The 19,660-nt window shown below is 43.1% G+C and overlaps 1 protein-coding gene across 1 annotated transcript in view; it reads right to left on the bottom strand.

Moving 5' to 3' along the window:
• The window catches only part of EPS8L1 (EPS8 signaling adaptor L1), an 892,485-nt gene that overhangs the window by 156,825 nt on the left and 716,000 nt on the right, over positions 1–19,660 (bottom strand). Inside the window, exon 14 of the mRNA XM_082273475.1 lies at positions 9,473–9,608. Within this exon, the coding sequence (XP_082129601.1) occupies positions 9,473–9,608 (136 nt within the window). The remainder of the gene's footprint in view (positions 1–9,472; positions 9,609–19,660) is intronic.

Below are 19,660 nucleotides of genomic sequence, written 5' to 3'. Positions count from 1 at the left end.
GAATTTAAGTCCAGAAGACCCAGGACTGTGAAGTATTGAACTACTGACACTGCTGCACTGCAAAGTCACTGACTACTCCCTCCCAGCCTTGCACTGGCTTGAGGTAGCTTGACATGAATTCCTGTATGGCTGCAACTCTCAACTGGCACTCTGTACAATTCAGGGCCCAAACTGCAGGTGCCCCCTTTACACTTTTAGCTCTTCAGGGTCCACTGAATATGCACCCCCTCTGTAACTTCAGGGTCCTAAACCTAGGTACCCCCTTTACAGCTAGCTGACACTGGATCCCAGAACCTTCCCTGGAGCGGCCTCCTCTAACACTTCAGGCAGACCCCCAGGGACAATCCTCAGTACTCACAACCTGTGCAGGCTTTCCTGGGACTGGACCCCTCTCACTCTCCACTGGTTCTCGGCACACCGAATTCCCTCAGCTCAACACTGCATTCTCTGGATTCTCAGGCAACATCCCGAGACATCCGCTTCCTCAGACAGGAGGAGAGACAGCTGTACTCTCCCTCCTGGGACTCTGCTTCCTGCCAAAGACCACGAGTCATGCGCCCCCTTCAGACTTATACCCCTTCCCAGAATACTCTGCGGCAGAATCTGCCTTCTGGGGTAGATACAAGTCTTAATGTATCTCTGATTGGGTTTCCTCCACCTAGAAGCCTCTAATAGAAGCAGTGGGGAGACTCCCCTCTCAGGAGATACACTTGGAAACCATGACAACCTACCTAGCAAAAGAAACCTGGCCCTGCTGTTAGGCAGACAAGGCCCATTATGCATTTACCTAGCACCTACCTGTAGGGTGCTACATGTGGAATTATTATCATTTTGATAATTATCTGCCCTTCTGCTGGAATAATGGCTGGTAGCTTTCTATTATGATTGATCAGCATGATTGAAATACTGCTGCTATTTCCTTTTGCAAATATCGTGCCATTTACTGGAATAGTAGCATGATCACTATCAAATATGTTTTTTATGAACTATATTATATAGGATTCACTTTAACAGGTAATGACAGGAATGCATGCTTATGAATTGGCAAGGCTGAGTCCATGAGAATCCACGATAGTGTTTGGCAGCCATTTTTAGTAATAGTGCTTTGTTTCGCTTTCACTTGACAGGTGGAATCTTATGCACACGGTCAGGTTTCTCCATAAACATACACTCCCCTTTCCTATTGTACTTTTGAAAGTATACATGTCTGTGTTTGGTTGTGTTGACACCACCACCCCTGTAAACCCCTTTTGTTCTCTGACTATAAAATAAACAAGAGCGCTGCCTTAAGAAGGACTGCTCCTATGGACATCGACAATGATACAGCGTGTGCCTGTCTCTCTCTTTGTCACTGAGCGCTTGGATTTCTTTATACAAAAGAGCTGTACATTGTACTTTTCAGTACAAGGGAATAATGGCACTTGGCACATATAAATATCCACAAGTGCGCGTTTCAGCGCAGCAAAGTTTTCAGCGCATATTTCTATGCTCCAAACCGCATTCATTTCCACAACAGTGCTGTCATGGACTTGCAATAGTGTTTGGCAAGCTTACCTGTCCCTTCATCTCTGTATTAGAGGTCAGACTGCACTTCTGGTTCCTTTTTATCACTTCTAATTCCTGTTCCTGCCCCACCCAGGTCATCACAGGAAGTCTATATTAACCAGTGCACTGCAGGTCTGCTTTGCTGTTCAACAGTGTTAGTTTCCTGTCTCCTGTTTCTCGTGTGCTTGATGTACCTTTCTGTGTACCAACTTTGGCTTGTCTCTGACTATTCCTGTTTGCCTGTTACCCTGACCTTTGGCCTGTCCCTTGGTTACCCTTGTCTGCCTGTTCCCCCGACCTCGGCTTACCCATCACCATTCCGTGTGTCCTGAGTGGCTGCTTCCCTTCTCTCCCTACGGAGCGTGACCTGGGGGACCCCAGGGGCCGCGACCTGGGCCCAACTGCAGCCAAGTCCATCCTCACCACTAGAGGCTCTGGTGAACACCTGCTGGGTCTTAGACTCCACGTCCTGGGGAATCTTGGGCTCACGTTGCGTTCCATCCGCAGCAGTCTGCTATTGGGTTCACTACCTTGCGCTGCGCCCCTGCCTCCAACAGGGTGCAGTTGTCACCTGGCCACAGGTGACCTGACAAGTGACATATTTGAAGGTCGAAGAATGGCATGCAGTGAGTGAGGAGAGAAGGAGATAAGGTGTCGCTTCTGCTCCTGGATTGCATTCTGGGCTGTACTCCAGGTACCCACAGCCATGCACTGTAATCAGCCTACGCTTAGCCTGCTATTTACTTGTTCATGCAGGGGGTTGCACAGGCGGGGATTGCATTGGCAACTACCATCTTGGATAAAGTATTAATATTGGATTAAGTATTACACTTCGGCTCAGCACCATCTAAAAAGCTTTTCTATATCCCTCCACAGGTACCACATTTAACTGAAATCGAATCCTTGTTTCTAACTTGCTCAATGGTAATCTATGCTGTGTACATATAATAAAATCACATGTAAACATTAACAGCGCTATACAACTGATCACATAGTCCATAATGTGTCATAATATAAAGAGGGACAATCCAGCCTGCTGTCACAATCTTTAGTGATGATATCCTGTATAAAGGTATTCCCGTGCTCCTAATTAGATAATCGTGCACCTTCACCACACCGGCATGCCCCCCAAGCAGTGCTCACGTACCTCACTGAGGGGGATATAAAGCCACACAAGATGTATACCCAGGAGGATAAACTCTCAAATACAGCTCAAGATCTCCACAGGGCTGATGGTTCACTGAGGGGGATAAACCACACCAGATGTATACCCAGGAAAATAAATTCTCGGACACCGCTCAGGATCTTCACAAAGCTGATAGCTGGATAACTCCATAGATGTTTGAGTCATATGCAAATGAAACAATGCTCACATAGCGTAATTCCATCAACACACATTTATTTATAAAAGCAAATCTAACCAAATTGCACTCACAAACAAAGCTTAAAATTAGGCATCCAATGATTCATAAATACCGATCCAGGCTGCCTACCGCCGTCCCGTCGTAGATACAAAGTCGCGGCTGCCACCGCCGTAGGACTTCCGAGTTCGGCGTGACGTCAGACGTAAGGATCGTAAGGTTGCTATGGTCACAGCGTGTCCGCGTGCCCACGTTAATCAACGTTAATGGGCTTAACCACCCGTTTAAAAAGATTCGCAATGTGGAAAGAGGCAAAAGATTCCAACGCTGACATCCTCTCAGTTCAGGAGGCACACTTCCAAACTGCAAACCATCCAAAGTGCTCTCACACAGATTTTCCCAACATTTTCTTGGCAACATCCCCAGCCAAGAAGAAAAGAATCCTCTTCGCCATAAAAAATACCACCAATTTTCAATTGAAAGAACAATGTGCTGACCCTGAAGGCCGTTACCTGATAGTTACAGGGGACTTTAATAACATGCCAATGACCTTTGTTTCAATCTATGCGCCAAACACGCATCAACTCAGATTCCTACGGAGACTTCTTAAAATAGTTGCCAAAAAGAAATACGGAAACCTTGTCATATGTTGAGACTTTAACCTCACGGTTAATCCAGATATAGATACCTCCGCCTCCTCTTTGGGCCGCAAGATTTCTCTGCTCGACCTACTGAACCGTGAACATCTCTACGATGCCTGGAGGTGTCTTCATGCTTCAGAAAGAGACTTTACCTTCTACTCTGCACGTCCTAAATCTTATTCTAGGATTGACCTCTTTCTGATGGACTGGCACCTCCTGGGAAGAACTTCCTCGGCAATGATTAAAAACATTACTTGGTCCGACCATGCGGTAATCGAATGGACTGTTGATGAGGGAATTCCAAGATCAACGGGGCAAATTTGGAGATGCAACATCAGGAATCTTCAGTCTGAACAGGTTGGTAAGTGTGTATCTGCAGGAATTCTTTAGCCTGAATAAGAACTCGGTCTCTAGTCCATGGTCCTTGTAGGGGGCCCATAAGGCCTTCATAAGGGGCATATGCATGCAACAAAATTCAAAAATGAAAAAATTGTATAACCAAAAACTCTCCAACTCATTGTCCCAAATCAACATCCTTGAACAAAAACACAAGGTAGTACCCGACCCATCCCTGGGTAATACCCTGCACGACCTGAGATATGACCTACGTCAACTCCTTTTGACACAACATGATAAGATCTTCCGTAAACTTAAAACGACATACTATGCTTATGCTAACAAACCAGGGAAAACACTAGCAAACAGTATCAGAGCCAAACAGACCAAATCTAAAATTTCCCACATGACTAATCCTCAGACAAATACTACATACTCCCATCCCCAAGATTATTGTACTAGCTAACATGTAAAGGGCAATTACTGTTTTTCTATGTAGGCGACCCCCAACATGTGTTTTTGTGTGTGTATGTGTCTCTTTAAATATTTAGAACTTTTTTCACATTACTTTATTGCTATTATATAGGGCATTGGTCCTCAACCCATGGCCCTCCAGCTGTTGCAGTACCAAAAGTCCCATGAGGCATTGCAAGGCTGACAGGTACAAGCATTGCTCCCGAGGGCAGAGGCATGATGGGACTTGTAGATCCGCAAAAGCTAGAGGGCCATAGGTTGAGGACCCATGATATAGGGAACCAATAGCCGCCCTATGTGATAGCATATTGGTGACCGGTACTCTTTATGAGACATCTGGGGTCTATCTTTTCTGGGGCCCTAAGGTGGCTGCCAATATCCACTCTGCCGTGCCTGAGTCAGGCTGAGCTCAGTTATTTCATAATCAGCTGGCTTTGGAACTGCACATGTGCAGAAAAGAGCCTGGGAAAAAATGCAAAGTTTACAGGTGCTCTTCTCCTTGTCTGTAACTATTCATCTGCAATCCACAATGTGAGCATAGCTCCCAACTGTCCCTGATTTGGAGGGACTGTCCCTCATTTGGAACAAAGTCCCTCTGTCCCTCTTTCCTCCTCATTTGTCCCTCATTTTGGTCTGATCTAAATAGTATATAAAATGCACTTTTTATCTTTCAAAAAGTGTTTGCCAGTGCTGAACCTTGTATCTGATTTCTAAATTGCTGCATTTATACATTTCAAAAGCCACTATAAAGGAATAGTTGTGGTTACAAAAAAGAAAAAGTACTTGTGGGTTTAACTAATCTGTGTTTTGTATAATTCTCCTTTAAGAGGGTGTGGCAGGGGAGGGGTGTGTCTTATGCCTACATACTCTTGCTGATAGCAAATGCTGAAGTTCACTGCATTCATGCCTGACCTGTTCCCAGCTAGGTAGAAGTCTGGGTGAGCAAAGCTAGCACTGGCATATGCACATCTTGAAGGGCCCCTGGTTTTAGTGCCCCTACATTCTGGCGCTCTCAGGCGGCCACATAACCTGCCTTATGCTTGCACCGGCCCTGACCAAGGGTATTTGCATCAATTAGTTTAATTAAAAATCCTCCCCATAAAAGCTCTTGATCATGCTCCAGTGTTGCTGCATTTAATGCCTGCCTTTGTAGTCCCCAGAGAGTGGACCTAGAAGTTAAATTAATCTCTATGGTGCAATTTTGGGTGAAGTTTGCTCCATGCTGTAAAATTATTTTACAGAAAGTGCTCAGCAGGGGGCATCTGTGAGCATGCTGTGGGAGGCTCACAATGTGGTAATGCAAAGGTAGTTTATATCACAGGGAGCCTGTCTAACACCACAGCTTTAAGCTGATCTGAAAAGGTTTCTTTCACAAATGTCAGAGCTGGAACACCTTCATAAAAGTTTCCCAGATCCCTCAAAAGATCCAAAACAGAAAACTGGGTAAATCGGATTGATTTTACTACAACTGCAGCCTACAAGGAAATTATGAGTGGGTCCTAAATTAAGGTGACCAGATTTTTAAAATAAAATCCAGGGAGATAATATTTTTCTTTTTGGCAAATTGCACGGGACTACATAATACACAGAGAGCTAGGGACAGAACTGCATAATACACAGAGCGCTGGGCACAGAACTGCATAATACACAGAGCGCTGGACACAGGACTACATAATACACAGAGTGCTGGGCACAGGACTACATAATACACAGAGCGCTGGACACAGGACTACATAATACACAGAGTGCTGGGCACAGGACTACTTAATACACAGAATGCTGGGCACTGGGCTACATAATAAACAGAGCGATGGGTACAGGACTACATAATGCACAAAGCGCTGGGCACAGGGCTGCATATTACACAGAGCCCTCTGCGCAGAACTGCATAACACACAGAGGTTTGGACACAGGACTACATAATACACAGAGTGCTGGGGACAAGACTACATAATACAAAGAGCGCTGGGCACTGGACTACATAATACACAGAGCCTCGCCCTGGGCACTTGACTACATAATACACAGAGCACTGGGTACAGGACTACATAACACAAAGAGCACTGGGCACAGGACTGCATAATACACAGAGTGCTGGGTAGAGGACTGCATAATACACCAAGCGCCAGGTACAGGACTGGACAATAAACAGAGCGCTGAGTACAGGACTGCATATTACACAGAGCGCTGGGCACATGACTGCATAATACACAGAGCGCTGGGCACAGGACTACATAATATACAGAAGGGTGTTAGGCATAGAGTGCAGGGTTCAGAGGTTTGCTATGCACAGAGGACACTTCTGCCCCCACATCCATAGCTCACCTCTGCACCCTTCTCTCACATGTTATCTTTGCAGCCATTTCTTAGCCCTTCCCCCACAACAGCTAAGCTCTTCATCACTCCATGCAGCTGCCCCCCCCACTTCCCTCACCTGTATACAAACAGACCCCCCCCCCCCCCCCACATCTTCTCACCTCCCAGGCTCAGCCCTCCACACACAGTCATTTTTTGGCTCTGCTTCTCCTCCACTGAACAGCATCAAGAGCGGCAGTGAAATCATCCAGCAGGGGGCGTTGGCATCCAAGCCCCCAAGGTGTTTCTTAGCCAGCATAGGATGCCCTGTCTACGTTAATCCGGCCCTGAATCTGGGGACAAAACCGGGGGACAGGCTTGGCCCAGGGACGGTCTGGTAACTGTCCTCAGAAACCAGGGACGTCTGGTCACCCTATCTTAAAAAAGTATATTGTTGACTAAATAAGAGACACAATTTAATAGCAGAGATGTATAGTAACTAAGTAGAACTACTTCACTACTGTACTTAAGTACCGAAAGGCAGTATCTGTACTTTCCTAGAGTGGAATTTTTTTCTCCTACTTCCACTTTTACTTCACTACATTTTTTCGATGATTTCAATACTTCTACTCTGATATTTTTTTTTTGTGCTGCATAGTTACTCGTTACTATTATAAAAATTACCACTGCCAGTACAGTAGATGGCAGGTTTCATGAAGCTCAAAAAAATGTGTATAATGTCATGTGTACTTTTGACTTCTTCTTTAATAACTTTAATAAACATTTGACTTCTTTCTTTAATAACTACATAACACAGTACTTATACTTTTACTTTCAGTACTTGAGTAGCAAAATTTTTAAAAAAACTACTTGCAATACTTAAGTACAAAAAATGTTGAATACTTTAGTACTTCTACTCAAGTCACTTTTTGATCAAGCATTTCCACTTCTACTCAAGTCACTTTTTGATCGAGCACTTGTACTTTTACTCAAGTATGGGTTTTGAGTACTTTATACAACTCTGTTTAATAGTGGTGTTAAAAGAGGAAGGAAAGCGCTGCCTTTTTTTTCTGAGCTGCAAAGTAAAGGCATAATGTGCTAGTATAAATGGATTGCATACTAGCATATTATGTGAAATGTTTTTTTTATGTGCCAGTTTTTCAGGCCAAGCTTTTGGGGTACGTCCCCTTTTTCAAGGTCCAAGAGCAGTACTATGTCACAAAACTTTTAGCAGAATGTTAAAAAAAGGAAAGGAAAAAAACATACAAACAAATATACATGGCAATGGTAATAAAACTAGCATAGTTTGTGAGATAAGACGAAGGGAGAGCTATAGACTTGGGAGGGGGGGTTGTTGGGGGCAGTCACAGAGGGGGTCGTAACACTGTTGGATAATGAGTAAGAAAACCATGTAATGTACCACTAACAACCACATACAATGCAGCACTAGAAGGGATAAAAAAAGAAAATCAAAGATTTACAACCCATTATAACAGAGGATGAAATTCTAAAAAAAATATTCCAAACAAACCCCAATACTGGCTTTCAGACAATCACCCAACGTCAGACATAAACTAATCAGCAGGAAACTTCATTCCAATTATGAAGTCACAAATAATGGAAGCAAACCTTGCAATAAAAACGCTACATCAATCTATCTAAAAGTGTCACACATAGAAAAGAGACCTTCAATATCACAGGGTCATACAAATGCACCTCAAGTAATGTTGTGTACCTCATCCAATGGAAAAGATGTAGCAAAGGATCTTACAATAGCGAAACAGGACAGAAGTCACAAGCAAGGATGAACTTGCACAGACACACCCTCAAGAAACATAAAGAAGATAGCTTCTGCACACCTTTGAGACATAATTTCTCACTACTGGACCACACTATGGAAATCCTCAATGTCTTATGCCCCGTACACACGTGCAGATTATCTGAAGACTTTTGTCTTCAGATTTACCTTTTCTATGTAGTGCAAGGGCCTGCCGGATTGCATACAAATTGAAAGTGTTTAGGTTTGACCTCATATTATATGGTTTTGGTAAGTCTGCAGACAAAAGTCTTCAGATAATCTGCACGTGTGTACGGGGCATTAGTTCCTAAAAGGAATGTCAAAACTATTTAGGAAAGGAAAACTTTTGAACCAAGAATGATAATAATTCTATCTGACACAAAATATAGTGGCCAAAATTTAGAAATGAGTTTTCTTACTCATTATCTAACAGTTTTACGACCCCCTCTGTGACTATGCCCCCCCTCCCCCCAGTCTATAGCTCTCCTCCCTCTCTCTTATCTCACTTACTATGTTATTTTTATTATTATTGCCGTGTACATTTGTTTGTGTGTTGGTTTTACCTTTTTTTTCCATTTTCCTTCAGAGATTTCTTTTTTTTAAACATTCTGCTAAAACTTTTGTGATTTAGTACTGCTTGGATCTTGGAGAAGCTTGTCCTGAAAAGTTGTATGCTAGTGCAAATAAAAAAAAAAAGTACCACGGACAGTAGTCAAATGTTTCTGTCGCAAATGCACTAATATGGCTACAATCACCTCATTCATTCTGTCAGTCATTTTTCTACGCAATAGTACTTCTGTTTCTTTTACCCATATAGTGAGGACTGTTACTTGGCATCTCATTGTTTTGATACAATGCTTTAAGAAGAAATATGTGGTTGTATGCCCTAATGTATTCTATGTGCGTTGGATTACACTAAGTGCTTTCTGTATGGCACCTATTACTTCTCTGTATAAATGAATTGATACAGATTTTGGGAAAAAAAAAGAAAGAAACGACATTATCAGAATATCAGTGCTCACCTGTGACCTTAATTCTTCATGACGATGCTGAAGCTCCACTGGATCTTCCCAGGGCTGGCCATTACTATTACTCGGCACCCATCCACTATTAAAAGTTGCTGTATATGGAGGACAGTAGTCACGAGGAAAAGCAAGCCTTTTGTAAATAAAAGATGTTTAATAGTATTAGCTAAAGTCACCTGATTTTAGCTATAACCTCCACTACTATTCTTTTCAGAAAATGCATATAAAATGTTTGTGTAATAAATAATACAAGCCCTCAATATTACAAGTTCACATGCACTGTAGAACAAACTGCAACCTAAGCAAGTTGACTCCCTTGGGGCTTCTGCTTAAACCAACTAGTGATATTCGAACATTCACAGCAACATCATTTTTCAATATCCTATCAATATCCCATCTTTATACTTTGATGAATTGTAAGAATGTTTAAAGTCTAAGTTCACCTTTTTGGGCAGAATTTCACTTTTTATAATAAATTGAATCTTTTTGTAATATAATTTCTGGCTGAGCCATCCCAGTGTTCTTATCTCTCACTTACCTTATCTAAGAAAAGGTTTGACATTTAATGTTTTATGTCTAAATTTTAAAACATTCTTTCTGGTTGCAGCCTTTCTGTAGGTCAGCTCCCATCATTTTCTGTGTTTTTTAATCACAGAAAAGGATGCAATAGGCATGTATTACCTGTCTGGACCACACTGCACTCATTAAAAATACCACCACCCAGGGCTGGCCCAAGACATTGTGCTGCCTGGGTCCAAGAATAAAATTCTGCCCCCCACCCTATCAAAAGAAAAATCACGCCCACCAAAAGGCCCCCACATCCATTATTTTATATAAATATGAAATGTTTAAAATATTATATATACTGCTATCTTCTTCCATAACTCACCACTGGATCGGTCTACCAAACACCCACTGTCAGGCAGCCCTGCATGAGATGGAGTGTGCTGATGTCTGACGTCATTGTGCTCTCCACGATCATGCGAGGGACCTTCCTCGGAGGAGACACTCTGCCTCCTCATACTCATCAGTTTCCACTAGGAGCGGCAGTATGAGATGGGGAAATGCCATCCATAATGTGCCGCAAACTGATGACACAAAACTGCAGGAAGAAAAATCTTGGGCGTCAATTTGCTGCCCCTCTCAAAGTTCTGCTGGGGTCCAATGGACCCAGCGGGACCCATGGTAGGACTGGTCCTGCCACCACCTACTTCTTCTTTTAAGGTGACCATACACATTATAATCTCATTGTACAATCTCCTTTGGATCTACCATCAGTTATGTAATGCAAGGGCCTGCCTGATTTGATACAAATTGATAGATTGTTCGGGTGGGTCATCCATAGTTCTATTAAATCTATACGAAGATTGTACAGACTGCATAGTGTAGGGCCATCTTTATACAAGTACAAAGGAAGGAGTGGATGGAGACACTCAGCTGCCAGGCCCCATTCACATCTTCACATACTGAGAACTTACATTTCATTCCCGCACACTTTTTTTTTTTGTTGGGGGGGGGGGGGCCTTTTGGAGTGTTTCCACACATTATGCATAGGGTAGCCCATTCCAATTCACTCAACAATTGCCCCCAAACTAATTCCAGAACTTTTTTTCTTACAGTGAAGCATGCTGCGTTTTTTACCAAGCATTTTGGTGCGCTTGCAGCTGGTTTCTGAAACGCACAACAAAGCACGCATTTTCTGTGCCATTTGCCATGCGTTTATAAACACACAAATGTGAATGGAGGCTCATTGTTCTTAATGAAAAATACACTAATTTCACTTTCAGGGGCCATTCACACCTAACAGAGTGCACTTTTTTGTGGCTCATGTTTCCCGTGACACACATAGGGCAGTCCGTTGATTTCAATGGGCTGTCATACACATGGCAAAGTAGCTTATGGATCATTTTGGTGTGGTGCGAGTTGCACATTTCTTACTGTGCATTTTGCTGCGTATGTCAACCGTTTTTTCATGTGGCAAAATGTGTGTTTGCTGGGCCGTTAACAATTATGGCACTGAAAATGCAACAAATTTTTGGTGTATACAGGTGGCCATACACTCTAATATCTAATTGTACAATCTCCTTTAGATTTACCAAAACTATGAAATAGGAAGAGACATTATCTATCCAATCACTCTGTATCCAATCAAGCAGGCCCTTGCACTACATCAGGAGTGTCCAACCTGCAACCCCAGAGAGTTTAGCATGTGGACATAGCAAACATAGCAGCTGTGGCAGCCTAAGTGGACAAGCCAGGCAAATTCACACGCAGAGGGATGCAAGGGATGCTGTGCAAACATACAGTATCTCACAAAAGTGAGTACACCCCTCACATTTTTGTAAATATTTTTTTATATCTTTTCATGGGAAAACACTGAAGAAATGACACTTTGCTGCAATATAAAGTTGTGAGTGTACAGTTTGTATAACAGTGTAAATTTGCTGTCTACTCAAAATAATTTAACACTCAGCCATTAATGTCTAAAGCAGTGGCAACAAAAGTGATTACACCCGTAAGTGAAAATGTCCAAATTGGGCCCCAAGTGTCAATATTTTGTGTGGCCACCATTGTTTTCCAGCGCTGTCTTAACCCTCTTGGGTATGGAGTTCACCAGAGCTTCACAGATGGCCTCCTCCACAACGACATCACGGAGCTGGTGGATGTTAGAGACCTTACGCTCCTCCACCTTCCATTTGAGGATGCCCCACAGCTGTGCAATAGAGTTTAGGTCTGGAGACATGCTTGGCCAGTCCATCACCTTTACCCTCAGCTTCGCTAGCAAGGCAGTGGTCATCTTGGAGGTGTGTTTGGGGTCATTATCATGTTGGAATACTGCCCTGTGGCCCAGTCTCCAAAGGGAGGGGATCATGCTCTGCTTCAGTATGTCACAGTACATGTTTCCCTCAATAAAATGTAGCTCCCCAGTGCCAGACCATGACACTCCCACCACCATGCTTGACTAAAGGCAAGACACACTTGTCTTTGTACTCCTCACCTGGTTGCCACCAGACATGCTTGACATCATCTGAACCAAATACGTTTATCTTGGTCTCATCAGACCACAGGACATGGTTTCAATAATCCATTTCCTTAGTCTGCTTTTCTTCAGCAAACTGCGGGTTTTCTTGTGCATCATTTTTAGAAGAGGCTTCCTTCTGGGATGTCAGCCATGCAGACCAGTTTGATGCAGTGTGCAGCGTATGGTCTGAGCACTGACAGGCTGACCCCCCATCCCTTCAATCTCTGCAGCAATGCTGGCAGCACTCATACGTCTATTTCCCAAAGACTCAACTCCTTTGGTCCACCATGACGAGGCCTGTTCTGAGTGAAACTTTTTCTGTTAAACCGTTGTATGGTCTTGGCCACGGTGCTGCAGCTCAGTTTCAGGGTCCTGGCAATCTTCTTATAGCCTAGGCCATCTTTATGTGAAGTGAAATTTATTTTTTTCAGATCCTCAGAGAGTTCTTTGCCATGAGGTGCCATGTTGAACTTCCAATAACCAGTATGAGCGAGTGAGAGTGATAACACCACATTTAACACACCTGCTCCCCATTCACACCTGAGACCTTGTAACACTACTGAGTCACATGACACCGGGGAAGGAAAATGGCTAATTTGGCCCAATTTGGACATTTTCACTTAGGGGTTTACTCACTTTTGTTGCTAGCAATTTAGAGATTAATGGCTGTGTGTTGAGTTATTTTGAGGGGACAGCAAATTTACACTGTTATACAAGCTGTCCACTTACTACTTTACATTGTAGCAAAGTGTCATTCTTTCAGTGTTGTCACATAAAAAGATATAATAACATATTTACAAAAATGTGAGGGGTGTACTCACTTTTGTGAGATACTGTAGTTGATGGGTGAAGAGTGTGGGTTCTAATGAGGTCAGTGCAGGATGTGTGTGCTAATGAGGTCAGCTGGTAGACTGCATCTTACTGGTTTCTCCGACCCAAATCTATAAATCAGGAAGTCTATGAAGCTTTCTAAAAAATACAGCAAGGGCTAAGGCCTGGTTCTAAAAATCAAAGAAAGCTTTTATTTTTCTGCAACCGAGGTACATTAAGTAAGCTTCTATTTTCAGTAAACAAGATGACGCGAGATTGAGACGCGAAATGCAATGTGGTCCTTACTGATACCCGGAAACACAGAGATCCAGCGACGTCATATCCTTCCTGCTTGAAGCGCACGCCGCAGCTGCTACCACGCTACCAGGGCTGTAGAGGAGTCTCTGGACAAACAAACTGAGAACCAGAAACAGACCCTTTTACATACAAACAGCAGTTTCACCTAGTGTCAGGAAAGGCACTACTTCTTGTAAGCAACCATTTCTTATTTTTACATTTATTTAAAAAAATAAAAAACGGTATTATACTATATTTGGCTTCCCCACTATTTTTCCTATATACACCTGAGTGAGATCCAGAAAGAGGAGTGGAGGAGTTCAGTGTAGGACTGATCCATCCTATTAAGGGATCAAAAGCGATTTAGGTCCTGGCGACCTAAAGCCATCTGGTAAGAGGCAGAGATTGCTTATTTTATCAAAAGCACATTTGGAGCACAAAATCACCTTGAATAACTAATTTATTTTCACGGACTGTTCTCACTTGTTACACAATTAACGTTGTGGATACATCTTTTTATTGTATATGTTTTATAAATATTTTATGAATTTTTATTAATAGCATTATTATTAATATTTCACATCACCATCACCAGTTTCACTCATTTATTATTTGTTTTCACAACAAGTCACCAATTATGCACGCTGTTTGTGTCCAAATATTTTAAATTATTTGAATTTTACCAAAAATGTTTATTTAATGGCATTATCATAAATGTATTTGAGTTACACACTGGTTGCACTTTAAATTGGATAAAGAACACTAACATAACTACCAGAACACATTTAAAATGTGCCTTAATTAATTAATTCCCATTAACCCATTAATTTCCATTAACCCATACCATTGCCAGCGCCCATTTTTTCATTGATATTAACCTGTAATTTTTTTAGGGTGACTCACCACAAAAATAAAAAGGGCAGCAGGTATCCTGAATTCATATAGGGTTAATCCATATACAAAAAGAACCAGGTGCCTTCACCCTGATAAGAGCTATCCTGCATTGCCTGTTTCACACTGTGCTATTCTGGGGAATCATTTGTTCTTTGAGTTCCAACTGCCGGTGAAGATAATAGCAAAGCCTTGCATTCTGAACATTGCTATCTCATTGCTTTTAAAGAGGACACATTACTGGTATCTAGATTACCTCATCTCTCATTAGGCACTATAGGCCAGCCCAGGGTTCCCCTTTAGTAAGCATGTTTGTGATTGCAATTTATAGCTTTCTGAGAGACTCATTAACTTACTGTAAGATACTGTGTATATTGGTGTATTTACTTGTTACTATAACTGGTTATTAACTGTTCTTAAGTGCTCTTTCAACTGAGCCTCGGCTGTTTATCCAGGGCCTATTAAATAATACTCTTTTCAAGCCTTCTTCTTGAATAAAGCAAAGCTAAAGAGTTCACACCTATCTGCATTGTGTCAGTGTGTCATTTATTAATTTTTATTTATTTATTTCAGGTACTTAAATAGCGCAACTCAATTCATGCAGCGCTTCACATATACATTTAAAGGTATACACAACATATCTGAACCTAGAGTGTCAGGAGGGCTGAGTGGTTCACAAGGTCAAAGCAGCACAGAAGAACATACAATTACAAGCAACCCTCAAGGGGGCAGTGCTACATTTGGGGGCTCATCCAGGCTGTTCTTCTCTGCTGCAGGCCCTAGTTAGCCCAGTCACGAGTCAATGAGAGAGAAAGAGATGGACTCAGTTGCTGCAGCTGCCTGCGGAAGGGCTCAGGGAGCTCGGATGGAGCAAAGCACTGTCCTGGAGATCTCAGGAAGTAAATGTACAGAGAAGGAGATCAGACAGTGGGTGAGGGGCTTAGTGCCAGACCAGAGGGCCTACATCTTGGATGTGAAGGCGAGGTTTACTCTGGACTATGTGTGAGTGTTGATGGAGTGGCAGGAAGATATACCTGCCTGTTTCCGGGAAGAAGAGGTAACCTTGACAGAAGGAGTAAATGCTCGGGTGGTCTCGTTGCAAGAGAGAGGAAACCACAGGGGGGCTACCCTTACCGCAAGCCAGTGCGGGGATAACGGGGCCAGTTGGTCCAAACTCCTGTGAGACCAGTCCTCCCCCATTTCGTTCTATATGGACATGAGCCAGCTAGTCGAGAACTTGGTGAAGAATGGTTCCAGTAATGCGAGCCAAGGATATAGGAAGCTCCAGTTCTTCTCAGGGCAGTTGCCGACACCAGCTGGAGAAGAGGAATTCGAGACCTGGATGAGTCAGGCCACTCAGGCAGTAGAAGAGTGGAGTGTGCCAGTGGCTGTGAAGAGACAGTGGCTTAGTGAGAGCCTCAGGGGCCCAGCAGCCAAAGTGATTTGAAATTTGCGGATGGGAAAGAAGGACTGTGTAGCTATGGAATACATTGATGCTTTGCATGCTGTTTTTGGAAGGATAGAGAAGATCCCAGGTTTGCTATGCAAGTTTAATCACACCCACCAACAAAGAGGGGAGAGACTTTCTGAATACATCTCTCGAGTGGGTAGGATGTTACACCAGATCATCCTGAAGAGGGGCATAGACCCCGAGAATGCTGACCAAGCTCGACTGGATCGGGTCCTACAAGGGGCCCCATCCAAATCATTCCATTGTGTTGAAATTACTGCTGAAAGAAGCACGGATGGTCCCTACTTACCCAAACTTATGAGAGAAGTAAGGAAGGAGGAAGCTTTGTTGAAAGAAAAGAGTCAAAGGTTTAAAGAGCTTATGGCAAGAGGGGGGAAGAAGGAGAGAGCTTCTGCCCGTGCTATTCATGCAGAATCTAGTTTCCCGGATGAGAACAGTGAGACCGAAGCAGATCTAGAAGGGTGTGAAATCCCAGACAGCAAAAAGTTGGTTAACACTCTGAAATCGGCAGAGCTGATGACTCAAGATTCTCAAGTTTAAACTCAGATATATCAGGCGTTGATGCGAGTGATGGAGACTCAAGGGAAAACGCAGGAGCAAAGATTTAACCCTGGAGGATCAGGGCTATTCCCCACCAGAGAAAGGAGATGTTTTGAATGTGGAGAAGTTTGACATTTCAGGGATAAGTGCCCCAAGAAGGGAGTTAGTCCTGGGTTGCTGGAAGACATGTTGAAAGCCTTACAGAACATACTCTTCCCAAAGAAGGAGGGAAACATCCGGGACCACAATGAAGAAGCCAATTGAGCATCCTGAGACCAAACAGAACTCCAGAGTTAGAAAAGTATCAAAGAAAAGGCAAAGCGTGAGGCCTTCTGTTTGTCCTCCTACCTCTTCACCTGTATCAAAAAATTAGTCGCCCGGGTTGGGGGGAAAGACACAAGAGGTCAATGCACCCTCTCCTAAACTAAAAAAAAAAAGAGGACTCTACCACTACGGATGAAGTTAGTTAGGGCTCAGGCTACGGAGTCACAAGTGAGAAATGTGCCAAAACAAGTGGTGGAACAAACTCCATTGCCACTGAGGAAATTAGTCAGGACCCAGTCTACGGGTGCACAAGCCAAAAACATGCCGAAAAACTTGGTAGGACCCTCTCCAATAATATCCCTGCAAGTGGAAGGGATCTACACTAAAGCTTTGCTTGATACCAGGGCCCAAGTGACACTAATGTATCCCTCTGTGCAAGCTGGAAGAGTTGGAGATCTGGGGCTTTGGCACCCAAAAGTTTCCGTAAGATGGATACATACCTATCAAGATAAATTTTGACCCTTCATTGGCAGGGAAGCCAGAGACCTTCGATACACTGTTGTTTGTCCTTGGCCTCCTGGAGCAGGACAGAATTCCTTATTGATAGGAACCAACACTGACTTGGGAGAAGAGACAGGGATAGAATTAGTCCCAAAAATTGTGCTCAGGTAGATGTTGTCGAAAACGGGGGAGGGGGAGTCCCGGTCAGTATCCACAACGTTATAGGTCACAGTGCCTGCACTCACCCATCCTAGCCACAAATGGTGCTAGGATGGGTGAGTGCAGGCACTCCTGTGACATTGGATGATTTGGCTCAGAAGGCCACTGGAGAGGACCGGGAAGGAGAATTTCAGGTTCAATGTCCTGCTATGCCTCTCAAGTGGAGGGAGAGGATCAAAGCACAGCTAGCAAGATGGGAGGAGATGTATTCCAAGAATTACTTTGATGTGGGTTGTGCCAAGAGTGCCCAACACCGAATTCAGCTGAGTGTAGACAAACCTTTCCGGCAGAGAGCTTGGCGGATCCCTCTGAGTGACCTTGAAGACCTTCAAGAGAAATTAGTGGAGCTGAAGAAGTCTGGGGTGATTAGGGAATCCAGAAGCCCTTACACATCCCCCTCATTGTGGTGGTGCGCATGAAAAGTTGAACCATTTGGATGTGTATTGATTATCTAACCCTAAACCGAAGAACCATACCTGATCAGTACACCACCACTGGGATAGAAGATGCTTTGCTGTGTCTGTCTGGAGCGAAATGGTTCAGTGTGTTAGATCTGAAGAGGGGGTATTACCAGGTACCAATGCATAGAAACATAGAAACATAGAAACATAGAATGTGTCGGCAGATAAGAACCATTTGGCCCATCTAGTCTGCCCAATATATCTGAATCCTATGAATAGTCCCTGGCCCTATCTTATATGAAGGATAGCCTTATGCCTATCCCATGCATGCTTAAACTCCTTCACTGTATTTGCAGCTACCACTTCTGCAGGAAGGTTATTCCATGCATCCACTACTCTCTCAGTAAAGTAATACTTCCTCATAAAACTGTGTCCTCTTGTGGTAGTTTTTCTTCTTTTAAATATGCTCTCCTCCTTTACCGAGTTGATTCCTTTTATGTATTTAAAGGTTTCTATCATATCCCCTCTGTCTCTTCTTTCTTCCAAGCTATACATGTTAAGGTCCTTTAACCTTTCCTGGTAAGTTTTTTCCTGCAATCCATGTACTAGTTTAGTAGCTCTTCTCTGAACTCTCTCTAGAGTATCTATATCCTTCTGGAGATATGGCCTCCAGTACTGCGCACAATACTCCAAGTGAGGTCTCACCAGTGTTCTGTACAGCGGCATAAGCACTTCTCTCTTTCTACTGCTTATACCTCTCCCTATACATCCAAGCATTCTGCTGGCATTTCGTGCTGCTCTATTACATTGTCCTCCCACCTTTAAGTCTTCTGAAATAATTACTCCTAAATCCCTTTCCTCAGATACTGAGGTCAGGACTGTGTCAAATATTCTATATTCTGCCCTTGGGTTTTTACGCCCCAGGTGCATTATCTTGCACTTATCCACATTAAATTTCAGTTGCCAGAGTTCTGACCATTCTTCTAGTTTTCCTAAATCCTTTTCCATTTGGCATTTCCCTCCAGGAACATCAACCCTGTTACATATCTTTGTGTCATCAGCAAAAAGACAAACCTTACCATCGAGGCCTTTTGCAATATCACTTATGAAGATATTAAACAAAATTGGTCCCAGTACAGATCCCTGAGGTACCCCACTGGTAACATGACCTTGTTCTGAATGTTCTCCATTGACTACAACCCTCTGTTGTCTGTCACTCAGCCACTGCCTAATCCACTCAACAATATGGGAGTCCATGCTCAATGACTGTAGTTTATTGATAAGTCTTCTATGTGGGACAGTATCAAAAGCCTTACTAAAATCTAGATATGCAATGTCTACTGCACCTCCGCCGTCTATTATTTTAGTCACCCAGTCAAAAAAATCTATAAGATTTGTTTGACATGATCTCCCTGAAGTAAACCCATGTTGTTTTTCATCTTGCAATCCATGGGATTTAAGATGTTCCACAATTCTATCCTTTAATAGGGTTTCCATTAATTTGCCTACTATTGATGTCAGACTCACTGGTCTATAGTTGCTCGATTCCTCCCTACTACCTTTTTTGTGAATGGGCACGACATTTGCCAATTTCCAATCTTCCGGGACGACTCCTGTTACTAATGATTGGTTAAATAAATCTGTTAATGGTTTTGCCAGCTCACCACTAAGCTCTTTTAATAATTTTGGGTGTATCTCATCAGGACCCTGTGACTTATTTGTCTTCACTTTAAACAGCAATCTTAGAACGTCTTCCTCTGTAAAGACAC

The sequence above is a fragment of the Pelophylax lessonae genome (assembly GCF_965119305.1).
Source record: "Pelophylax lessonae genome assembly, chromosome: 12".
NCBI classification, from domain to species: domain Eukaryota; kingdom Metazoa; phylum Chordata; class Amphibia; order Anura; family Ranidae; genus Pelophylax; species Pelophylax lessonae.
Note: the sequence above shows the minus strand (reverse complement) of the source record. Positions and strands in the feature narration are given on the sequence as shown.